This window comes from Pseudopodoces humilis, chromosome 10 (genome assembly GCF_049639895.1).
Source record: "Pseudopodoces humilis isolate 2021_Gansu_Grassland_sample_001 chromosome 10, ASM4963989v1, whole genome shotgun sequence".
Classification (NCBI taxonomy): Eukaryota; Metazoa; Chordata; class Aves; order Passeriformes; family Paridae; genus Pseudopodoces; species Pseudopodoces humilis.
The window spans coordinates 20,305,269-20,329,714 of NC_142209.1; the positions used below are offsets into that span (position 1 = coordinate 20,305,269).

Genomic DNA, 24,446 nt, shown 5'->3' on the forward strand with positions numbered 1-24,446 from the left:
GAAAAAGTACCCTTAGGGCTTAAAATATGCTTCCTTGATTGCATGAATAAAGTTAAGGCAAGGGACACCTGGTCACTGTCATGTGCCCTGTTTTCCCTAGAGAAAAAAAAAAGAGGATTTTATTAGGTGCAGTACTGCACAATTAAAAAATAAAGCAGTTGAAAGTTTTTCTTAATTCCCCATTAAGTGAATAATTGGATCTCTTTGGAAATACAGGTTCTAATACAAAAAAGCAGAGAGCTAGAATGCATTCCCTTTTTTTGCCGTATTTTGTATCTTGATACTGAAGGCGTCTTTCATAAAAATTTGTCTTGAGAGGAATCCAAGAGGATCCAATGGCACAGCACAGAGGGACGAGGTTAATTAAAGGTGGCTGCAGTTGTACTGACAAGGATGTGCTGACAGGTACTGCCCCTGCCAAGTCTGACAGTAAGGGACAGTGACACCCCTGCACCAGAGGGGTGCACAGCTGTGCTCAGTCACTTCCTTCACCATGAGGCTGTGTTTTATATTTTATGCCATATTTTACATAATGTTTCTTGCTCCTAAGCTGAATTGCACAAGATTGATAATGGAAAGCTGAGAGAGTTTGGTGTGTAACTCCTACCACAGAGATGCACCCCAAAGCCCAGGGTAAAAGACTTTACAGCTGTAAAGTCTTTGGTCCCATAAAACATTTCATTGTTTCAAGTTTGGGTTCACGGCCCTTTCTCTGAAAATGTGTTCATCCTTAAGTTGTCAGGAAGGCAAATGTCAAGCATTGCTTTTTCACAGTTCACTAAATTCATTTATACAATGAAAATAAACTGTACTGATCTATCTAAATTTATCTGCAGTTGACTTCACTTCCCGTCACAAGGTAGCTATGACCCATCATGCAAATGAATTAAGTCTGCTCCTTGGACCATTTGTGTTTAGCAAATCAGCTAATGAATTTCCAATTCTTGCTTAAATGCATTACTTATTTTGAATTCTGCTAGCAATTCTATTCAATATGGTTCATTGGCTCAAATATGCCCATACTCACATTTTAACAATGATAGTATTCACACAGTTCAACACTGACTGTCATAAAAGCAATCTAAGCTTCTACTTATTGCTTACTTTTAACATACTGTTGCTCTAAACAACATGTTTAAACTCAGTAAAATAAAAATGTCTTTTTATGTTATGGAACATGCTCTGAAGCACTGTCTAACAATACATGTTGCATATAAGCATTAGGGCAAGACAAATGCTTAGAAGATAAATTTCAAGTGGAATATTATAGAAATAATTTGTTGAAGCACTGATTAGCATTAGAGTGACTACATTTTAATTGTCCTCAGTAAGATGCTTCGAATACAAATTTCATTGCAACCTTACGCTGCTGAGTTTCATGACAGGTTGTTGCTCTTGGCAACAGTCTTAATATGTTGTAGAAGGCTACAATGAGGAAATTGTATTTTCATCTATAAACATTTCAGTAGTTTTCTTTCAGTACATATTGTTACAAAGTTGATTACAACTGGATTTTACAGGTATAATATGAATTAGATTGATGTAGAAACATGAAAATATTAGAAATACTGTGTTTATGTTAGCTACAAGGAACTACAGTATATTGCAATATCACTAATAAGATTAGAAGACAAAAAGTGAGATCAAGACATGCTGGAATTGCAACCTCTAGAAATTAAACACCTGATCTCATAGTGATCCTACTTCAAATCTCATTATTATCAGTGCTCAGAATAGGCACTAATTATGTGATTGTGGCATGGTATCTGCTCATGGCTATCCAATTATTTTGGTGAAGGATTTATTAAATGGACCAGACTTTCGAGGAACTGACTGGAACTCATACAGAATCACAACTGTTTTGTGCAAATTATTTAGCTCTCATCGAGCTGTTTGTCAGAGCTTGCACCTTTATGACACTTCTTTCCTCTTCTTCCTGTCCAGAATTTAAATCAATTAGGGAGTCCAGAGGCAGTATCAACACAATGCTGTACAGTGGGAATGCCATTTTAGGTTTGGGATCAACCTCTTGCCTCTATGAGTAAGGCTAAGCACAAAATAAGTAAGTGTGCCACTTAACAGAGAAAGTAAGTCATCTTTGTTCTTGTGTGCATCTTAACTCAGGCATGACAGCTAGAATCCTTTGGGCTTCTTAGTGGATGCACTTCTTATAATTCTCTACCTCCTTCCCAACCCCCCTTGCATTCACTGCCTTCCCCTTGCCCACCTTGGTACTCCATCTTTATCTCATTTAGAGCATTATCAAAAATTTCCTTTTGTGTGCTGGTTTAGAAGACATTTATAACATCATCTACCTATGTAACACTAGTAGTTGATTTGGAAAACAGCCAGGGGTGCCATTGTAAAAGAAAGAAGTTATGAAGTTACCAAGGAACATTTCTCTGCTGCCTTCAAGCAAAATATTTCTGACAGATGTTACGGATTTGCAGTGCTTTGATTTTTAGCTTCAATTATTTTGCAGTCCTTTGTCTCTCAAAGGCTTTGAAAATATTCAAGCCTCAGTAAGCATAAATAATAAATAGACAAATAAATAAAATCCCCAAACACTTGACTTATATTCACACACCATTTCAGAATTAGTACCAATTATTAGGGAAGAAGTATGATCATTAATCTCACAGGACTGATTTTCTGGTGAATACCAAGGTATCACTGGAACTGAAACAGCTGGCAACTGGAATTGAAAATTTACATGATTTTTGTATTAATAGTATAGCTTAGTAGATTTCCCATAGTATTTTAAGGTTAACTAGTAGATAAACAAGTTGTTGGATAGGCTATATGAAGTTTCCAAATATAAAGAGATTTTTTTTTTTGTCCCTGATTGTGCAAATGTTTGAGGTTGGTCAAGACTCTGCTACAGTACCTACATCCAACCTTGAAGAAAATGAAAAAGGCATCCCAATGTCAAATGCAGTACAATAAATATGGTTCTTTAAATCTTATATTAACTCACCTGCTGCAGTCTCTTTGTTTGCAAATAGTTTATTGTCAACTGCTGAACTTATGTCAGAGAACACTTCTTCTTCATCTCTGTCTGCATCAAACTGAAAAAAAAAAGCAAAAGAAAAAGTTGGCAATCAGATGCTGCTTACTACTTGGCTGAACATCAACATGTACTGCGATTTCTGATCCCAAGCCTTCCTGATAGGAACCTTTCTATTTTAATATGTGTAGTCCATTGCTTTAGGTATGAATCATTTAAATTTTTACTTTAATTTTGTAAATAATTTTGTCTATTTTTAATAGCCTGTAAGAAGCAGAAACTACAGTAAAACTGACTTGTTCTCAGAGAATGAAGTTTCAAAGCAGACAGTAAAACTAGTAATGCACATCACTTCTTCAGTCATTGGATGGTTGAAAAAATTGTCATAGAGACCAGAGATAGGATTACTTTACTGTCACTTCTTTTTGGTTATTAGCATAATTAACTTTTTTAATTTGCAAGTGAAAAACTTTCAGCAACTTCTGGATTGTCTGGAACAAAATTTTGTGACAAGTACAATTTCTTCAAATAGTTGAGCAAAACTCTTAGGAAAGAATAAGTGATTTTGAAAATCCCCTACTTATAGAAAAGAGAGCTCTCCTCTCTCAGTATCAGAAAGTGCTATGACTTAGTGATAAATCAAATCATGAAAGAAGAGCTCCTTTAAAACAGCAAATAATTAATTTCTTACGATTTTAACCTTCTTTTTCATTTATTCTATCTTTTGCCTGATTCTGATACTGATTCTCCCAAGTTTTTTCTAGGCTCTATCTGACAAGTTTATTTTTATGGTCAGGTGACTGTGGCAGGGGGGAAGTTGTGCTACAATGACGTGTCTAGCAGTGGGTTTGTGATTTTCCTTACTATATTTATCAAGCTTTGCTTATTTAGATCATCACATATTCAGATAGATGAGCCTACTATAAATATCAATACATGGACTTTACTGACTGGTTCTTTAAATGGAGTTTGGGGCTCTGACCCTGATGACCACTCAGAAGTTCATCCTGCAGCAGTCACCATCTGTCTGGGCAGACATTTATCTAATTTTGTGAAATTCTTCTGCCATTCAGTGTTTGTCATAACTCAAAGCATTTTAAAAAAAATTCTAAAGCAGAAATTTATTTGTGTTTACCTGTTAGAGGGATTACATTTTAACTTGTGTCAAAACCAAGGCTTGTGGAAGAGCAAGTCTTAAATAAAGCTGTTAATATAACAGCTGTTAATAAAATAAAACTTTTGGGCAAATTGTTATTGATACACAAAGAGCAGCTTTGGAATGTCCTTGTTGATAGGAAAAGAGTGCTCCTGATGCATTCTGGGGAAGACATATATCATCTTTGTGGGTATGTGTATGCATAAAACCTAGTAAACTGTAATCAGGTTGTGTCTGATCATTATAGTGTAGGTCACACCACACTTGGAGAGATGACAGACTTGCTTTCTCATTAGTAACATTCCTCTGAATAATCCAGTTCACCATGAAAAACTGCATGATCAATCTCAAAATGTTCTGAAGGTTCCAAGAATTTGAAACACCAACTTTCCTGTTCAAAGAACACCAGCTGTGCTTCAGCATTCTGAAAAGTCTGGGCTTTGTAATGAAAGCTTATATTGTCACCCAAAGAAAACCAATTATTTGAAGCTTGCACATAGATTCAGCTTTCCCCTCACAAAATGAGAATTGTAATACCCTGAGCCACAGGAAGGCAAGGTAGCTTGCATGGAAAAATTATTTTTGACAGAAACTAAGTAACCTTGTGAGTTTTGTATTTCACTGAAATGCTAAATAATTTAGAATTAAATCCTTTGATAATTAGTGGAGGCTTTAGTAAAAGATAAACGGTATTGAAACAATCCTAGTCACACAGAACAAGCAGCAGTAAATTTGTATTTTTAGCAGAACCTGTCTAAATCCATAGGTTGCTTTCCTTACAGAAAACAAATCCGTACTTGATTCAATACATAGCTCTTTGCAACTAAGTAATCTAGGGGTATCTTAATGGATGTCTCAGTTTAATTATAGTCAAGGCTTATGTTTTATAGAGGTGTAACTTTATTAAACATTAACTGTATTGTTGTCTGCATTGGTGTACTCTTTACCAGTGATGCAGGAAGAAGCAAAGTGTTTCTTCCCTATCTGGCCAAAGGGGTTTGGGTTCTGACCTTATTTTATAGCATTTCCCTCCATGAGGCACTAACGGTGTTTTTGTTCTGTCTCTGTTTTGTTGTGGCAGGAAAAGATTAGGGAGGACCTCAGTGGACAAGAGCATCCCATTTCTTTAAGAAACCAATCTAAATCTCTGAAAGGTTTCACAAACCTTCCTAAAGTACATTTGGGTGTTATGCTTGGTTTTATTATTTTTTTAAGTAAATGATGACTGACTTAATGAGTTTCTGGAAAGTTTATCTTATTTTCACACGAGCATTGTTGAATTGCAGAATTTTTCACTGGCATGGTGTTATATAAAAATGATGAAAAATACTTTCTAGATATTCTGCATTTTAAATAATCACCCTAGGGAATGCAGGTGGTTGTTGCTGCTCACAGACAGAGAATGATTATTGTTTCTAAATAAGCATCTAACAAATCCCAGCCAACAGAAGGAGCTCCACAGAAAAATTGTCTGAGTTACTGAAAATTGCAAATATCACTGGTCCATGATGATAAATGGAGATTTGGTAATACCATGTATTGGGTTAAAGAAAAAAGTGCAGAATTTTTTCCTCACATCTGTCAGGGGACACACATCAAGGAAGCTGCAGTTACCTAAAATTTTGTGTGAAAGTGTTATTCAGCCTGGCACTGCCCCTTACAAACTGTTTCACCTCCAATGAAACTGCTGTTTTTTGCAGGTGGTTTATCTAAAACATTCCTGGGGTGAGATCACACTAGCCTTTCAAACTGGAGTACAGGAAAGATAGCAAGAAATTGGATTGCAGCAGACTTGAAGGGAATTCTTGTTGATGCAGCTTGAAATAAAGTTAGAAATGGAGGAAGCATAAAAAACCCCAAGCAAACTTGTAGTTAAATAACATTTACAACAATAGATGAAAATGTCCTCGATTTTAGGACATGATGGATGTCAATGAAAAGAAAATAAGCCACGTCCAAGTTAAACATAACATAACATTGCGGTGTTTTGGCACAGGGGTGAAAGCCCCTGGATGCTCGATGCAGTGCCAGTATCCACAGCTGGTAAAATGGAGGGACTTCCAGATAGACTGTGACAATGATCTTTGTCCTTTGCCTTTCCATGGGAAAGAGAAATTTTAGAAGTTATTATGTCCAGAAGACAAAATTGTAGGATGCAGGGATGACATGGCATGTGAGACAAATTCAGAACGGAAGCAAACAGCAAATTTTATTCTGACATCACTGTCTTTACTGCTTAATTTATCGTGATTTGCAATAATTCCCTATTATTTGAAAGTTTTAGATTATTCCTAAAAATAAAAATATTAATAAAATTAAAATGGTATCTAATTAAGGGAAATTGGCAGTATTGCCCTGCATAGCCAGAGCTGTCACTTCTGGCTTTGTAATCCATTAACCAGATCTATGGAAGTGAAACACAACCGTTGTTTTGGAAGTGGACAAATTACCCATATATTATCACCTGCAGTGAGGAACAATTTCTTCTTAAATAAAAAAATGATTTATCTGCAGAAAAGAGAACATGGCTTCTTGTACCACAGTTTTCCCACGCTTTTAAGAGATACCTAGTTTAGAAGCCAGATTGCACCACTGCCCTTTAAGTGTTGATATTTTTGGTTGAAAAGTTTACAATCCTAGTAAAATAAGGAGATTCATAAGATTGAGCAAGTTATAATGCTTTTCAGGTGGTAGCAGCTACAAATGCAACAAGAACACATTATTATTCATACTGACTTAGGCAGGGATTTGCTCCTGAAGGATTGAAAACAAGTAAGAACTAGTTCTGCCTTACCCCTGGTAATACTAGAAGGAGAAGTGAGAAACACCATTGGGGTATAGGTGTTGCTTTACCATTTTTGGACACCCACACAGAAACCCTTCATTATTGTTGTTCCATCAGTAGTGTGCTTCTCTTAATAATTAGAATTGATTTGTGCAGTTATTTGTAGATTAAGTGGAAAAATCAAATGAAAAACACCAGCAACATGGGAAAACAGAAAAGAAATATGTGAGGAAAAATATATAAGGCAGTGTAATAACCATTGGGATGGGAACGAGAAAAATTAGTTGAAGATTTGTATAGGAAAACCAATAAGCAAAGGCACTGAAATGAAGCTGGAATGTGCAGACTGGGAGTTCAGGGAACTATTATACTATTATAAATAGTATAATACAGTATAGTATATTATAAATAGTATAATATAATACTATTATAAAGTATTTTTAGTGATACACTTAAATAAAACCAAAAAAACCTTCCAAAATACCCCAAAATGGCAGGATGAGGACATAGGGGAGAGATACATCTCTCTAATCCTTTCTCTATTTCTAATATTTTCGTTCTTTTCCATCAAATACTCTGAAATCTCAGATTAATTTTTATATTATATTTTACCACATTCAGAAAAAAACCTACAACTGAAATTAACACTAGAGCTCACCATTGCTTTTTAAAATATTATGCAATTAGCAGAGGTTACAAATTGGTATCAGAAATTTAGAACAAAACTGAACTGGAGGTATTAACACCATTATTACAATCCTAAGGAATACTCTGGATTATCTAAAATAAGCCTATTAAAGCCTTAATTTTTTTTACCTTGGGAGTTCCAATCCAAAGAGGATTCATAAATAATTGCGGAGTCCTCATACGTCTGTCATTAGTTTGTCAAGTTCCACTTGTGTCTAAGGATCTATTGCTGTGAGTGCTACTTGTAAACAAGCATGGGGGTGAATGTTCTCCAGCCCTGAGTGGAGCTGACAGTTCTGCAGCAGCTGCTGGTAGCTTTCCTGTATCTCAAACTCATTTGCTTAAAATAGGTGCAATTAAAAGCCATTATTCTTGTATATTTTGTATTTTTTCTATTATTTTTCTATTCACAGACCCCTTTCTATTAATTGGGCACTACACAAACAATGAAATTACTACAAAACACAGGCTTGGGGGTTTTTTGTTCTTAAAGTGATTTTCTCTTATTTCATGCTAAACTCAACAACTTAGCGCCATGGCACACAAGTGTGGAGATGTTGTGCCAGTTTCCCTCCCTTCACAGTAAAACTGCTAAGCCAGCTTCTGTATGTGGAATACTGAACGGAGCAACAGCAAGGAAATGGTAACTCTCACCCGAAGAAACAACAATAGCAGAAGTAATAGCCTGTCTTTGTACATTTATGTGGAGTAATAGCTTCTGATAGGTAGACAGAGGGAGAACTTCCTTTATGCTGTGATCATTTGAGCAACACCCTGACTTACACCAGTTTTCAGCTGATAATAATGAGCCTCGGGCAGTGTGTTGGCAAGAGATGATGGGAAAGACACTGTGCAATTACAGGCCCTTGTAGAGCAGAAAGCAGACAAACTGAAGGAGAGTTGGATGTGATTGGGGTGAGGGGAGAAATCCATAATTTGATGGCATGGTAACAGAAAATTCATGGACTTGAGAGGATGAAGCAATTGTTTGTTTAATAGGGAAGCTGATGGTACCACAGTGCAGGTTTGGAACATATACATTTTTCATAACACTAAGATGCAAAGCCTTTCTGCCTGTGCACATATTAGAGAGCACTGATTGGTTAGTTATTTCCCCAATAAGGATATTCATCTGGAAGGCTGGTGACTATAATGTGGAAAGCAAACGTATTGCTCTTTTATTAACACAATCATTTTTGCATTATGTTCTCCATTCCTTAGAGGAACTCTGAGCTTCCAGTAGGCACTATGCTCCACCATATTTGTATTTCTAACTCTGTTAACCTGAAGTCAGTTTAACATAGTCAATAATAAACAATTCAAAACACTTCAGCCATTTCTCTGTACTACCCTGACCCCTACCATAAATATTCTATTTATATTGGAAATGATCGTCAGGAATCAGAACCAAATTAGGCAGCATATGCATTATTTCACATAGCATTTAAAAGGACATGATTTGCATGTGTTTGTTCTGGGTTGTCTGACTTTTCAGATAAGTTACTTCCAGCAGGAACTTCTCAAGCTATAAATACAGCCAGCATCTCTACATATAAACTCTGTGTGCATATTCACTTTGCAAATCATTGAAAACTTGCTCCCTGACATGTATTACGTCTGTTCAGCAGCTTCTATAGCAAAGTCAACTATATTAATTATTTTTGAAGATTAATTGAAACCGAAGAAATTATTTAGTATATGAATATATATAGAGATCTTTTGTACCTTGGAAGCACAAACACTTTTACTTATTTTAAAAAATATACATTCCACTGTTGGAGTAATTTTCACTATGCATTTACTTTTTAAAGGAAATTGCTTTTATAGAGGTAAATGGTATTACAAAGAAACAGAACAGTGGTGTTGAGCATCCAGACAAATCGCTTCTGAAGAGCTTGAATGGAAAACTTAATTATGGTCTGAGTTAGGAGATGCTCCATGAATTAATTTTTACTCTGTTGCTGTAGAACCCAGGAAAACATTCAGCCTGAGGGAGAAATCATCTTACTCTCTACCTCCACTGGGTCTAGAATAAATTGTTTGATTTTTTACTTTAATGCACCTAACCCTGAAGGAAGGGGAAAGACATTACTGATTACAGAGTCAGGTATGACTCGAAGCTGTCCAAATCCTCACACAGCTTTAACAGCCCTCTGTGCCTTAGCTTGCCTTTCTTTTTTATCAGAGCTCAGTGATGCTGCAACAGTGAAGCATTAATGTAAAATTCAGTATTTTGAAATGTAGACAAAGGGCAGAGAGGTATAAACAAGTGACATGAAGCTCAGTCAATAAAAGCTGTAATTGTCACTTTGCTTTATACAGCTCAGGGACATTACAGAAAGATCTAGAATTACCCAGCTCTTTCCCAAATGCCTTGGTTTTTTCTTTCCACAATAATACTGCTTGTCTTCCAGTAGTTTTTTCTTCCACCTTTACCTATGAAGACTTCAATGAGGCTTGGATGTGCCTTTGTTCTTCAGGTTGAACTCTTTGGGAATAAACCAGTTAAGGATCAGTTTCTACAGCACAATTCCCTTATTTCTTCCAGTATCCCATGAGATGAGTACTGGAATATTCACATTCCCAGGGCACCCAGTTCGGTGAAACAGCTCTGATCACCAGTATGTTCAAATAAATGCTTTCCTCAATACCCTTTTTTGGCTAATACTGACTGCAAAAGCACTTATCAAGCAGAATGAACCCTGTAACTGACATTAACCAATATGTTTGTGTGCAGAGAGACTTTTTCTCATTAAGGTTTTTAAAATATATGTTTCCCCCAGCCTGTAGAGCTCCTGTGTCACTCTTCCTTTTGTTTAAAACAAAACCAAATAATTTTCTAACATCAGCTCCCACAGCATGTACAAATCACAGACTGGCACAGTGACATTGGCTTCCCCAAAAGGTTCAATGAGCAACAACTCTAATTCAAATAAGAAAACAAAAAAATTTAGAAAAACTCAGAAATAAAAGACATTTCTTCCTATAAATACTATTTTCTTCTATTGACAGTTTGCAATTTATTTCAAAGAAAAACACTGATGCTGCTGCCAAATATAGCCAAACATTTCCCTTTCAAGATCAATAGCATTTCTCCTGTTGGCTTTTGTGGAAGACATTTTGAATGCAAAATACTAAAATATTGTTGTCTGGTCTTTTACTATTAGATGACTTCATAGCAGTTATTACCAAAAATACAATTTTTGCCGATGTATCATCAGAATTTTCTAAGGAAGAATGCTAGCATCTGAAAGCTAACAAAAAAACTCCTGAGATAATTTCAGCTGCAAATTTAGCCAGTTATTCAAGCACGAGGACTAATGACTCAGCTGCAGGAACAAGTAGAGGGTAAACCATAGGCTTAAACACTGGATAATGTGGGTGTTTCACATGCAAAATCTGCATTTAATTCAAGAAATAATGTGACATTTTTAGTCATCTAGGACCTTAGCAACACAAATAATTTCATCAGCAATAGTTGTAGCTCTTCAGAATGGAATTTCACACTGTAAGAAATTGAACTTTTGAAAATTTTTGGCTTTTCTATTTTCTTTGGAAGATAAAAATAAATTTTAATTCCAGGTTACACAGCTCCTGTGTATTTAACTAAATTCTGACCCAGGATAACAGCATTTCCACTGTTGTTTTCTGTATTAATAAACTTCATAAATGGTGTTGGGATCCTTGATAACAAGCCTTCCCTTGGTCATCTTGAGCTAAAAAGTACTAAATTTTCATGAAATAAATTATTTATCTGTAGAAATAGGACTCATATCAAACAGGATAATATTTAGCAGATGTCAGTCTGAGTTCAGGATAAAAGCCATAAAGGCAGCTTCCAATTGTGCTGTTACAGGAAGGATATGAGTTTCTTTCCTGCAGCAAGAAGTGAGCCACTGCTATTTTATTTTCTGGACCAGAAAGTTCTGATTTGACATCTAAATTATTGGAGCATGTTGTTTCAGAGCAAAAAGGAGACGACTTGATTTATAAATGAAAGCTGGCAAGCTAAGGAGATACTGACAGAAACTATTGCTTTAGTCATCACAGAATATGACATTCTTGCATCTAGCATGTATTTTTTGGAAACAAATTTAGGACAAAATCCCACATGATTATGTAGGCTGAAAGCATTTTTAAAATATCATAAAACACGTGGATGAAGTGGAACTGATTGACATAATTTATTTAACTTTTTTAAAGCTTTTGACAATATTTCTTCCCAGAGGCTATTAAATGAAATATAATTCTAGGGAAGCCCTAACTAATATAATTAATTTATTTTAAAAAGCATGATAAATGTCCAAGAAATGTCTTGGCACAGAGAATGGCCAGTGTATTGATCAGAAAACTGGAAAGTACAAATCAGAAAAATCACCCTCACTATGAAAATTAAATCTGAGAAGGGATAGGGATGTGGAAAAGAAATTCATGTAATATGAAAATAATGTATGTTGCAGGAGAACGATGAAACAAAAGACCCAAGAAAGATCAAAATTAAGTCTCTGTAAGCTTTCTTTTATTAGAATTTCATAACTTTCCCTCTGGCTGTTTGTTTGAGCTAAGTGCTTTACAGAATTCCTGAAACTCCAACACTTGGGGTCTAATACCATAGTTAGTATGAATACATTGTTAAAGTATAAATAATTTATTGCAAAAGCAAGCTAAGTAACCTATACTGAGTTTTCAAATAACGTTATCTATTAAAACTGCTATAACTGACTTTTCCTTCAATTTTGCAGAAAATTAGAGCTTTTGATATTCTAAACCAGAACCCACCACTTTACATTTACTGAACAGTAATTATTTTATAATTGGGAGTTTTCTCTGTATTAAAATAATTTTGGCTACTGCTCTCCATCACCACAGCTCCTTCACCATTGCTCTGTTTTTCTGCTGGATGAGGCACATTGTGGTGTTCCTCACGCTGCAGTTGTTTGGTTGTTTTCAATGTCACCTGATAAAAGAAATATCCGTGAAGCTTCCACCTTTCCATTTGCTGCCTAGTGCTAGTATGAGTAGCTCTGACTGTTTCAACCCTTGATTGCTTTGGCAGAATAAGCTCAATCTTGCAGCTGCATAGTGATGTTAATTTCTACTGGGATCCCAGCAAAACATGGGCAACAAATTACAAAATTAAGTGTGTTCAAAGTGTTTGTCTTTGTAATATAAGCCAGCTAAAAGTACACAAAAGGTCTGTCTCTCTGTCAGCCTTTCCTGGTATTGTAGTAATGGCTGGGACTCAAGCAGTGACTAGAAATAGTAGCTATTTAGAAAATTTAGCAACCATATGTTGTTTTTAATTTACCTTAAGATAATGAATGTGTGATTTATGTTTGCCTTTATTAGTAAAATGTTACTCCTGATAAAAATATTACTAAAACCATTCATGTGATCCAGACTGAATGGCATAGGCTTTGGATCCTGGCACTTACAGACCTTGGAAAACAGGAACTTAGTCTTTAGTGTTAATATATTCAGCAAATGTAAGAAGTTCTAAAAGCAATTTGTAGAAAAAAAATATTATTAAGTTTTTTGATGTTTAGTTTTGATTATTTGGATATTTTTAAGCCTTCATTTATGAAGGCTTAAAGATATCTTCCACTGCACTTTTATCTGTTTACAATTCTAATTAAATAGAGCACATTAAAGAAATTGAAGGTTTGTTTACTTTTGCAATGAAACTACTTAAAGTGGAAAAAAAGACAGTGTGAATACATTCCAATTTTTTTGCATATGAAAGGGATTGGGGGATTGTATGTACCTACTCTGCCACATGGTTTAAGCTGTAGTGAGAGAAAACAAAATCTTTTGAATGTTCCTTTCTCTTTCTATAACTTTTTTGCTTTAATTTTGAATAAAATTACTTGGATAATCTGACAGTAAAAATATGTTTTAACAAAAAAATGTTTAAATGGGTTCCCACCAAGAATCTCCTAATTAGTAATCATTAATACAATTTGAATTCTCTCCTTTTGCGTATCCTAAATCTTACTAGCTCTTGTAACTCTTACAGAGTATTATATAAAGGTAAATTATTTTTTTCACTCTGGGGGTCACCATCTTCTCCAATAGGCATGATAAATATTAAGCAGGAAGTATCAGTACTCATTCCATCTAAAAGTGGACTTGTGATAATTAATAGAACCAACAACAAGATTTGCTGAGTTTTCAAGACAGTTCAGATATGCTAGTTCTTAAAATTAGTTTTCTAAAACTTTAGTTCAAACAATGACTATGTTTCATACAGCCATTATTGCTACAAAGAAAACAAAATTTCCTTTAGTTTGTACTATAGTTTCTAGTTCCCAGAAAGAAGTCAAACTTCCAGAGAACTGTAATCTCTTACTTGATTCCACAAGTTTTGAGAGTAGTCTCTACTAAAAATGAGGAAAAATAATTTGGAGGCAGATCCTAATTATTTGTAAAGCTTACTCTCTATTAAAATTATGCCAGGGTAGATGAGGAACTGACTAAATACAAATACTTCATAAAACAAAAGATCTTGTAGACCCTTCTACACAAAACAGAATAGCTCCCATTTCTTTAAAAGCCCTTCAGTGGCTCTCAGGAGGTTGCTGGCCTCCTCCTCCCTCCAGTGTGAGAATCAGGAGTCTGCAGAGAGCCCATTAGCTGCTGGCTCTGCAAGCACTGGCTGTTGCACACCAGCTAATTTAGCTCAATACTCTTCTGCCTTGTGTAATGAGACCCTTGGTACTTCCCTGTATTTCCTTTACAGTGGGTTCACTTATACCCTCCTCTCGGACCAGTACAACTTGTGTAAATACAGAAATTAGAGAAGGGTGAGACACTCTCTACGTGCTTATTCTCATCCATATTCCAGTGAAGAAATTCTCACAAGCTTCTATTCCTGCTTAGAACTTTTTTATTTGTCCTTTTTCATACTCAGGCCAAATCATGTACTCAAAAAAGTTTAGATTTAGGCCTTGTTTCATATGTCAAATATCAGTTATCTTCTAGTAAATCTTCATCCAAGGCAGTTTTTTTTTTAAATGGGCAAAGGTCCCCATGCTTGTGCAATTCATGGGAAAAAAGGGAATCTTGCAGTTTTATTTGAATTTTTCTCAATGAAAAATGAGCAGCTATAACCTTTAAACCTAAGGAATAATTAATATTTACAAGGTATGTTATTAGATTGGGGTTATAACAAATTGTTGTGCAGCTTTAACAAGAAATAAATTCTTTCAAAAGTTCCCACTAACATGAGTGGTTGTTAAGCTCAGTGTTTCAGCAGAGGCATCTTTCCAAGAAACACTGACATGCCTTCTGTTGCCAAGTGCTGACCTAACCTGTGAGAGGCTACCCAAATTTGTTTAACTTTTTCTCTATTACACTCACCCTACTAAATTTAGTGATTTTTCTGATGAGTGGTCTCCTGGCTGTAGTTCAAGGATATAATGAATAGTCCTTAAAACCAAACTCATTTCAGAATTCACATGGCTCCTGACCCTCATTCTAAAGATCAAGAGGTGTGAGGGAACATGAAATGCATAAATGAAGGAAACCCTCTGTTCACAGTACCAGATCTGAGCTCATTTGTGTCTTGCACCCCATGAACAGGGTCAGAGATGAAAGCTAAAGTGCCCATGAAACCTTTAATGGCCATTACAACAGACTGAGGCAACCTACAGAGCCTGACAGAAAGCAGAGAGAATGTTATTGCAAAAGAAACAGGAATGACCTGCCTTGGGGTTATGTGAATCTGTATTATGTAGAATCTATATGGTGAAATTCTTGCAGTAGGCTGCAGATACAAAGAGGATTGCTGGGTATTTTTTTCTAATGTCTTAGGGACCAATAAATTTAATAAGCAACTTGACTAAGAGCTGTATTGCCCACATTCTTGGTTCCGTTTTAGTAAGGACTCTGCATTTACAGAGTCTGTTCTTTTCAGTAAAGCAGACCAAAAAAAGCCCAGAAGGCAGGACATGGCAGGAAGCTAGGAAATTATCTTCTCAAATTGCCTAACTGGGATCTTGCAGTGGTAAGATGGGAGATGACCTTGGCATTAGAAAAACTACAGTATTACCAAAATACAGTGGGTGATATAATACAAGACAAGACCTGGCATGCTATACAGAGCAGAGAATTTTGAAGTACTGGTATTGAAAACATGAACGTGGAGCTTCAATTTTACATTCTGATTAAAGACAGGAGGAGAAATTCAGTGGAGTACATAATGAAAAAATGTTAAGATTTGCCTAAAAACAATGTAGTTTTAGAAATTTTATTTTTAACAAAACAGATCGAGGGGTAGCATATGTATGAACAATCCTAGATATAAATAACTGATCGTAGCAAGTTGCAGTGAAAAGATGCCACATCTTGTGCAATAAGTTCTTTATTTCTTTTACTGTGACTGGTATGACTGGCTGTTGGCACAAAAAGAGATGAACAGTTGAGAATGGAGACAACCGTTCTTCCTTCACAGAAAATGACAATAATTTTGAGTGACAATTATTTGACAATTATTTCAGTGTTATGTCTTGTGAGGCTTCTTTTCCTGTTTTATTATTTAAGTAGATTACTGAATTGCAGAATGTGATATGGTGACAACAGGTAAACAGATAGTTGTATTCATGGCCATTAATGAAACAAACTGCAGTACTATGTAAGATGGAAAGATACAAATGTTAACCCTGGAAGTAGGAAGGATGATAACTGAGCTGAAGGATACAGAAGCATATATAATTACAGCAAAGACAAAGCACACAGGATTCACAAGAGAATCTCTGCCAAGAATTTTAGGTTATGTCTACCTGGTAAAAAGCAATGCTGTGCAAAGATGTTTGTACTAACGCTAAATGTACCATAGTTATAAGAAAAACAAAGCAGCCATATTAGTGGTTATCTGATGTGTAAGTATCAGTGAATGTAAGGAGCAAGGATATATTACTTCAGTGAAGTGCCTGAGTTGACACAGTGCTGGTTTTTCCTAATTAGGAAGCATTTCATACAGTTCTTCAGAGCCCTGCTTGGTAGATGTTCTTTAGCTGGATTAGAAAAAAATAAAAAGTCCTCCAAACAGCTATCAGAAATGCTCAGAAGAATACTCTGCAATGGGGGAAATGCCCTGGGGGAAGGCTGTAGTTCTCACTTCAGTGCTGTCTAGTGCAGTGTGTACCCTGAGTCACACAATGGATGAGTAACTTTTCAGCTTTCTCTGTTCTCCACCAACACTGTAGCTGCATCTAACCCTGTTAAGCCTAAATAAGACTCCAGAGTACTGGAGAAAAGTGCCAGAAGCCCATAATGTTAAGATCATCAGACTTTCTGCTGACAGTTTTGACACTTAAATGGCTTCCATCATTACAATACCTGAGCATTCACAAATCTGAATAAATGCATCTTTATGACGCATTAAAAAATAAAAAAGTGGAATATTTTAGGTCTCCCCTCTCTTTCAGGGTACATCTGCAGGAGAGAAGGAACAGGAGCAAATGCTCAGATAATCCCAGAATGGTGCAAGATTCAATTGCTAGAGGCCAGTTCACTCAGTCTCATTTTGTGCTTTGAATCAAAGTTGAGAATAGTATAGCAGAAAAAATGTTCACCTGCCACTTGCATAACGAAATAGAAATATCTAACAACAGCTAATGATAGCAACTTAGATGCTGTAAGCAATGATAGATTAGAAAATAAGGATGTTAAATAGTGGGAGTGTAGAGCACAAGCTGTCAGATGTAGTAACATTTTAATAGGACTGTGAGTGTGAGATCTGAAAGACCATCTTGATTCTACTGAAGTGGCGACTCTAATGAGTTAATATGCAAGTTTCCTCCACCACAGCAAAGTGGTTTTGCCATAAAACCAGGAAGTCACCGACTATAAACTTTTCACTGGTGGGAAGATCCACTGGTGGCAATTAGATCTGGAAATCACTAATGGAACTTTGGGTAAGAAATTGGGTTTTTATTGTTTGCAGCAATGCAGGGCTGAAATGCAGCTTTGGTTCTTCAGCTGGATGTTCATAAAATCAGCTGTGGTTCAGGATAGGAAAATTCGCTTATGGATGATAAATATTCCTGATTCAATATAAAAGGTCTTCCCAGGGAAGAAGTATTTTTTCCAATCTAGTTTCTTAATATATCTCATCTAAATAAGAAAAATTAATCTTCTTTTAGCATCCCTTTAACTACCAGAATGAAATTAAAAGCTACTATTCACCCAAAGGACACAGCTTAATTACCTTAAGATGAACTGTTTAAAATAACCTGAAGAGTATTTAGGACATGTTATTTTAAACATCTCCTACAGTTCATTCCTTAGCATGATAACTTGGCTTAATTACTTATCTCAGTTTTAGTTTCAGATCTGTAAAAAATAGTCTGTTAATTTTAAACATGTATCAGCTTTCACTGTGACAGAAATGGATAAAATCTGGGATAGTATGGCTGTCAAAACCAGCATTCCCTCTCTCTTTCTGGAGTTCCTAAATCAGGTTGGCCCATGCACTCATCACTGCCTAATTCTATAGCCATACTGGTCAAAGTTTATTTCATTTTTTTCAAAATCTTCTGCTTCATTCAAGCCACTGGGTGTACCAAAGGCAGGGTAACTTTCAAAAAGCTGGTATCTATTTAAATTATCATACTTCCAAAGTTAGAAAAGAACGTGGTGTTGCACTGATACTATTCACCTCAGCAAAGAATTTCTACCCTCAAGGTTCTTCTGCATGCTTCTATCTACACAGATGGCAAGTTTCCATCCTTGGTCATTCTCTGGCAGACATTGGTATTTCTGATATACTTGTTGACATAAAGCATGAAATGGGAAGCTGAAAATATTTTGAAGCTTGGAAGTGTTTGTGGTGCACATGCTTCTATATATGCACAAATTGCTCATCTATCGTTCCCATATAAAATGTGCATATATTTACAAACAGTTTGTTTACACTTATTTCTAGATAAAATTCATTTACAGACCTGCTTTTTTCTTCAAAATCTCACAAAACAGTAACACATAAATAGTGTTGAGACAGTGTAAAACCTAGCAGAGATTAGAACATGTGTAAACTTTCTCTAGTTCAGCAGTTTTACAGGAAACACAGGTTCTTGCTCATAGCCCAATTTTTCTGCAAAAGGGCTATCAAATACAGGAGAGACACAGAAAACCTTAATTTTAAGTAACAGCTTTCTCTGACTGCAGAGCTCTGGTTACTTGTTTTAGGCTTCAACTTAGCTTTCACTGCTTTGAATCACCAAAAAATGAAAATGTGATAGTCGTTATTTCCCATCCCACCTCTAATTTTCTCTCTATAGAAATGTTTAAATTATTATATAACCATATACATTCATGGAGCCAGATAATGATTTACCATACAGTAAAATAAAAGAAGACCCCTGAATCTCAAACAAAACCTCTGGTCTCAAGGTTCCCACAAACAGCTGCCTACGTTGCTGGTTCCATTTAAAAATGTCCAAAAAAATTGAAGGTTTGCTCCAGATGCTACAGACTATCTGGGTTCCTCTTTGCATGTCCACTTGGTCATGACCAAGAAGTCAGAAGTACTCTCAAGATCCCATGTAGTAGTCAGGTTAAAAACACATTGAAAATGTTCCTAAAAGACTGTGCTTATGGCTGCTGTATTTTTAAAACTACTGAGAGGCATCTGAAAATACTTTGGTGGCATTGGGCCAATTAATAGGAAATCTCAGCTCAATACTCTAGAAAACAAAGCAGGTTCAAATCCCCATCTCTGACCTGTGGGAAGAAAGGCCATGCTCAGATACCAGTGAGGCTACATTTGAGGGAAACCATTCCTGCCAAGTCTGTATCACTTTGTAGCCGAGGATGCAAGATCCAGGCATCAGATGGCACGTAAATGGGATTCTGAGCCTGCAGCAGGGAGGTGAGAGCACGCGGGGGAGGTGGTGGCTAACAATCCCTATTCCTAGCATCACTTCAGGGAAGGAGGAGTGGGATTTTTAAAATTTTCTTTTTTAATGACTGTTTAATGCAAAAACTGCATGGATGGGTGCAAATATCGGCACCAGGAAAACAAAGGTGTCTACTCATCCTTTGTTCTGCCAAACCAGATGCATGTTCCTCCACTGAAGAGAAGATTCTCTGAGCTGGATTCTGGTTTGGGAGACATGCCTGGCAGAGGCTCCTGTTAGGACCTGGAAAGCAGGGTGAGGGTTCCTATGAAGCCTTTCATAATTGTTTGCTATCAGTGAGATTTGAGTAGACCTTGGGAGCTGCTTAAAGGACTGCAGGAGCCACATTTCTCCGGGGAAGGGCCAAAAATTAAAGGAAGAATGAGTAAGCACAAGTCTTATGGAATCAGCATTCAGACACAAACAAATAAAAAGCCCAAACCAACACCTCAAGTTGGGCAGCTGTATGATAACAGAGAAACTTTATTTATAAACTATAACTGATATTTTCAGCAGCATTTTGGTAAGTCACAGCCTTTAGATAAAGTTCATTTCAATGTACAGGTTGTATAGCAAAACTCCTTTTTTAACCAAAACAAGAGAAAAAAATTATATAACAGTTCCATGGGGAATTTTTCTGTGACAGTTGACAGCCATTAGGCTTGTTTGATGCTTACGAGGGCAGACAGCTACTTCCCTCACCCACAACTGTTTAACTTCTAAATTTGTGCTCAGAATCAATTTCCAGCTTCAGCTACTTTTTCTGGGTTCTCTTTACTTCTCTGACTAATCTGAATGTCATTTTAATGTTTTCATAAGTACAGTAAATTCCCTAAAAGGACAAGTGGAACAATGAGGATATCAGAGAAGTCCACATTTCATGGATGCCACAGGATGCTGTCTTGTTCTGGCTGTTTAAATAAAGACCAGGGTCTTCTTTTAATGTTTAGTATTTTTGTCTCACTACAGCCAGTCTTTCATTTTCTTCCCTTAAATGCACACAGACTTATTAATGTAACAAGGTTGACACTGCAGTTCTAAGTTTATATAGAATCACTGTCAGTAAGGGAGACTGGACCAAATCCTGCCTCCAGTAAGAGAAACTTCTACTGCTAAGACCATGAGCTCTGTAAACTTTTTTCTGTCTAGACCACGGGGATATGTTCTACAAACATATCAGCTTAGAACAGCTAAGCTCTCTGAGAGTGGCATTAATAACTGTTGACTGAAAGATTTTTGTAACCCAGTGATCTCCAAGAACTACACCATTATCTATAATGAATTACATTCCACATAAACTGGAGATTTGGAAATCTGTGTCCAGAACTGAAGTTCGCTGCTAAATATCAGAGTACTCAAGGTCACCTATGTACCTACATGTTCTCCCTCCTATAACTTAATCTAACTAATATCTCCCACCACCACCAGGCAATTTTTGTGCAGTTATTGTCTAGGTAAACAATACATAATGTTTTAATGTTTGTTGAAAGTTCCTGAAACAGTAAACGGCAGCATATGCATCTATTTACATACTCTCTGTCCAACATTGTGTCATTATAGTCTTGATACCTTCTGAATTTAAATTTGAGTTAAGTCAGATTCTGATTTGTTAGACTACTGACAGATTGCTAAAATGAATTTTAAATACAGACTGTGTGTTCATGAAAATATCACATATTTACTCTGTTAATTATAATGAACTTTACATATCATTATTCCAACCAGGGAGTTTTTCAGAAAGGACAGAGTTGTATTTCCCTATTTCTTAGAAGTACCGTAGATGGGGGCCTCACTTCTTACCTTAAAAACAGAAACAAGGATCAGACCGTGAGAGCAGGTACACCATGCACAGACTGAGAACATAAGGCATACAGAGCATCAAACAAGTACAACCTGGGTACTGTAGCAAATTACCACAGATCATGTGAAAAAAAAGATGAAGGGAAAGATTTACAGCTAAGGAACTTAACCAATAAGAGATGTAATGAAGAATGTGGCTCTTATTTCTATTAAGCAAAGTATGTTAAAAGCAGTATGGAATAACTGTTGGAGCATGAAAATTAATCTTCTTTGGGAATTTAGATTTTTATTTCTTGCTCATAAAGTGTCTAACAGTAGATTATAATGATATATATATATAATGCCTGCTTATTAATCATATTTAGTTATATTTCAGTGATTTTTTCTTTTCTCTTTTGGTCTGCTATTGATGAAGAACAATATATTTATTAAGTACATGTATAAAATATGAGCTGTGATTCTAAAATTATAGCACTCTGTAAGACAAATGGTTCTGCTTTTCTCCCCTGAGTAGAATTGTGATGCTGGCTAGAAGTGTCTGAGGTTTAGGGTTTTGAATAGCAGTGACGAGGTGCAGGTAGGGATTTAAGAAAAATGTAAATCTTTTTATTTCCTTCTAGTCAATGTTGACTTTGTCTGACCTTGCCTCAAGGATTCACTCCTCTAGGAATTAGGCTACTGTAATTCTATTTTATGCTATTCTAGTTCTTACACTGCTCTCATCTGCATAGTATTTCAATGTCTTCCAGGTTCAGCATTATAACCAGCAGGATGAATGCTATTTTCTTTCTTTCTTCCTCCTTCTCTGGGGAAATAGCATGAATAAGTGCAATATTTTCTGTATATGCTGTTTCCTTTGTGCTGTAGTAGAGTAATTTAATGTTCATATGCCATTTTGTCACTTCTATACCCACCATAAACATCTGCTTTCTTCAAAAAGAAAAGAGGTTATCCAAGGTGAACATTGCAATTTAATCTATCTTCAGAACTCTCAAGAAACAGAGTTAGAAAGTAGAAGAAAGATCCATAAAAACAAAATCTTCTGTTGTACAGGTCCCATAACAGAAATGCAATTCTATCCAGATGCCCCACTTCCTTTATGCACAAAGGCATGTATTTCCTGAGGACTTAAACGTGCAGACCATAGGAGCACTTGTAAAGGCTGTAGGAGCATCACAAAATACACACTTCCTCAACAATAAAGAAAGGCTTGCAGAAATTTTAGTCCTCTCATCCTTAAAAACTGAATTAATCATAATCCTAAACCTAAACACATATTCTCTGGAGAAGCTAATGTAATAATTTTCTGGGATTTTCATCTTGAAATTCAGAAAGATGCTGAAGTACATAATTAAGGCGAATAATTCCAATTGATGACTTTGCAATTAAGGATGCTTTAACCTGTCATGAGTCTGACCAGCACACAGAGAGTCACACTTGCTGTGAGAGCACATACCAATGTGAACTATGTAGGGTATCAAAAGAAATGAAACAGGCCATCTGTGCTCTCATACCATATGTGGCACCAAGTTCTGTGTGTTATTACAACCAGACACAGTCTGTAACTTAGCACATGCCAATAATTCAACTGTTGTCAACTGCTCAATGAATTCATTGTCTTCATTAAACACTTGAGTAGCTGTGCTATTAACCTAAAACAGAATTGAACTCGTCAAGCCTGTCTTAAAGCAAAAGGTACGAGAAGCCAAGTACAGCCACAACAATAAGGTTCAGAGATATACACTAAAGGACTTACTGTGATTATCAGCCCTTTTTCCTGGAAATATTTAACCAGTGGAACTGCATTCTGCTTGAAATTCATTAATCTTCTCTGAGTGGCTTTCAGGTTATCATCAGGTCTTCCTTGCTGTTCTGCACGCTTCAGTAACCTTTCTTTCAGCCTTTGACTGGAACATGCCAGAAATACCACCAAATCTGGGGTACAGATCTGTGGAAAGAGCAATTCAATAAGTCTGATTAAGTTGATTATCCAGCATTACAGGACTCAGCAATTCCATTATTATGTGAGGCTCAGATATGTTACATTTGCATAAGTTCGAACTTGATGTAGGCATTAATTTTCTGTTGTTTTTTTGACGGGAAGTTTGTGGGCTTAATGAGGGTGTCCTGGTTTAAGGCAATTTAACATCATAATCAACCCAGGACAGAGGGTCTTGTTGATCTTATGTGAGGTTAGTCAACTTGTTTTACCTGATATGGAAGGAGAAAATTTAATGAAATAATTTTACTTCACAGCAAAAACCTTCTCTAGGCTATGTTCATCATTTGCATTACCAGAAGGCTCCCCTACCTAATTTTTTTTTTTTAAAACAGCAAAATATAGATGTCTCATACTCTGCAGGAAAATGGTTGCATGTTTCTGTCTGGAAACTCTTTAAGTAAGGTGTTATTTAAAATTCAGCAGCCACTATGAAGCTAACTGATGGTTAGGATCAGGTGAAAACAGACATTTTCCAATAGCCACGGTTTCTTGTAACACTTTCTCTATTTCTCTAAATCTCTCTAAAGCTTCAGTACACTTTTCAAGAGGTTGGGTGGGGCAGCTAAAAGGGTTTTAATTTCCCCTATCCTTTCTGGTCTGTGTGGTGAGCACTGGTATGTGTCACACCCATCCCTGCACTATGGTTCAGGAAGTAAAGGAATGAGATAAACAAAATTTTTTGCATTCTAGCTCTTTCTCAGTTAAATCTTCTTTATAAGATGCTATTGAGCATTTAAAGAAGAGATATCTCTGATGCTTGATGTGGGGAAAGCAGTGATAGACCCAGTTTCTTATGAAGACAAATGTTCACAGGCAATCTTTGGAGGTCACTACTACTTAGCACCTATGGTGAAAACAACAGAAGCCAAAGAATCTCAACACATCTGTTAAATACTCCCAGGGATGGTCACTCAACCATTTCCCTGTTCCAATGCTTGACAATACTTTACATAAAGCAATTTTTCCTAACATTCAATCTAAGCCTCCCCTGGTGCAACCTGCAACTTGCTTCCTCTCACCCTAAAGTCACTCAGACACCTGAATTTGCAGGATTTTTAAAATGCAGGTACAAATGTATATTAACTTTGTTCATAACTTTCCTCCATCTG

General features: G+C 36.2%; 1 protein-coding gene across 1 annotated transcript in view; it reads right to left on the bottom strand.

The window, feature by feature from the left end:
• Positions 1 to 24,446, bottom strand: part of AK5 (adenylate kinase 5) — an 83,552-nt gene that overhangs the window by 40,037 nt on the left and 19,069 nt on the right. Inside the window, exons 6-7 of the mRNA XM_014250778.2 lie at positions 23,092 to 23,283; positions 2,978 to 3,068 (exon numbers count right to left, since the gene is read on the bottom strand). Coding sequence (XP_014106253.2) covers positions 2,978 to 3,068; positions 23,092 to 23,283 — 283 coding nt within the window. The remainder of the gene's footprint in view (positions 1 to 2,977; positions 3,069 to 23,091; positions 23,284 to 24,446) is intronic.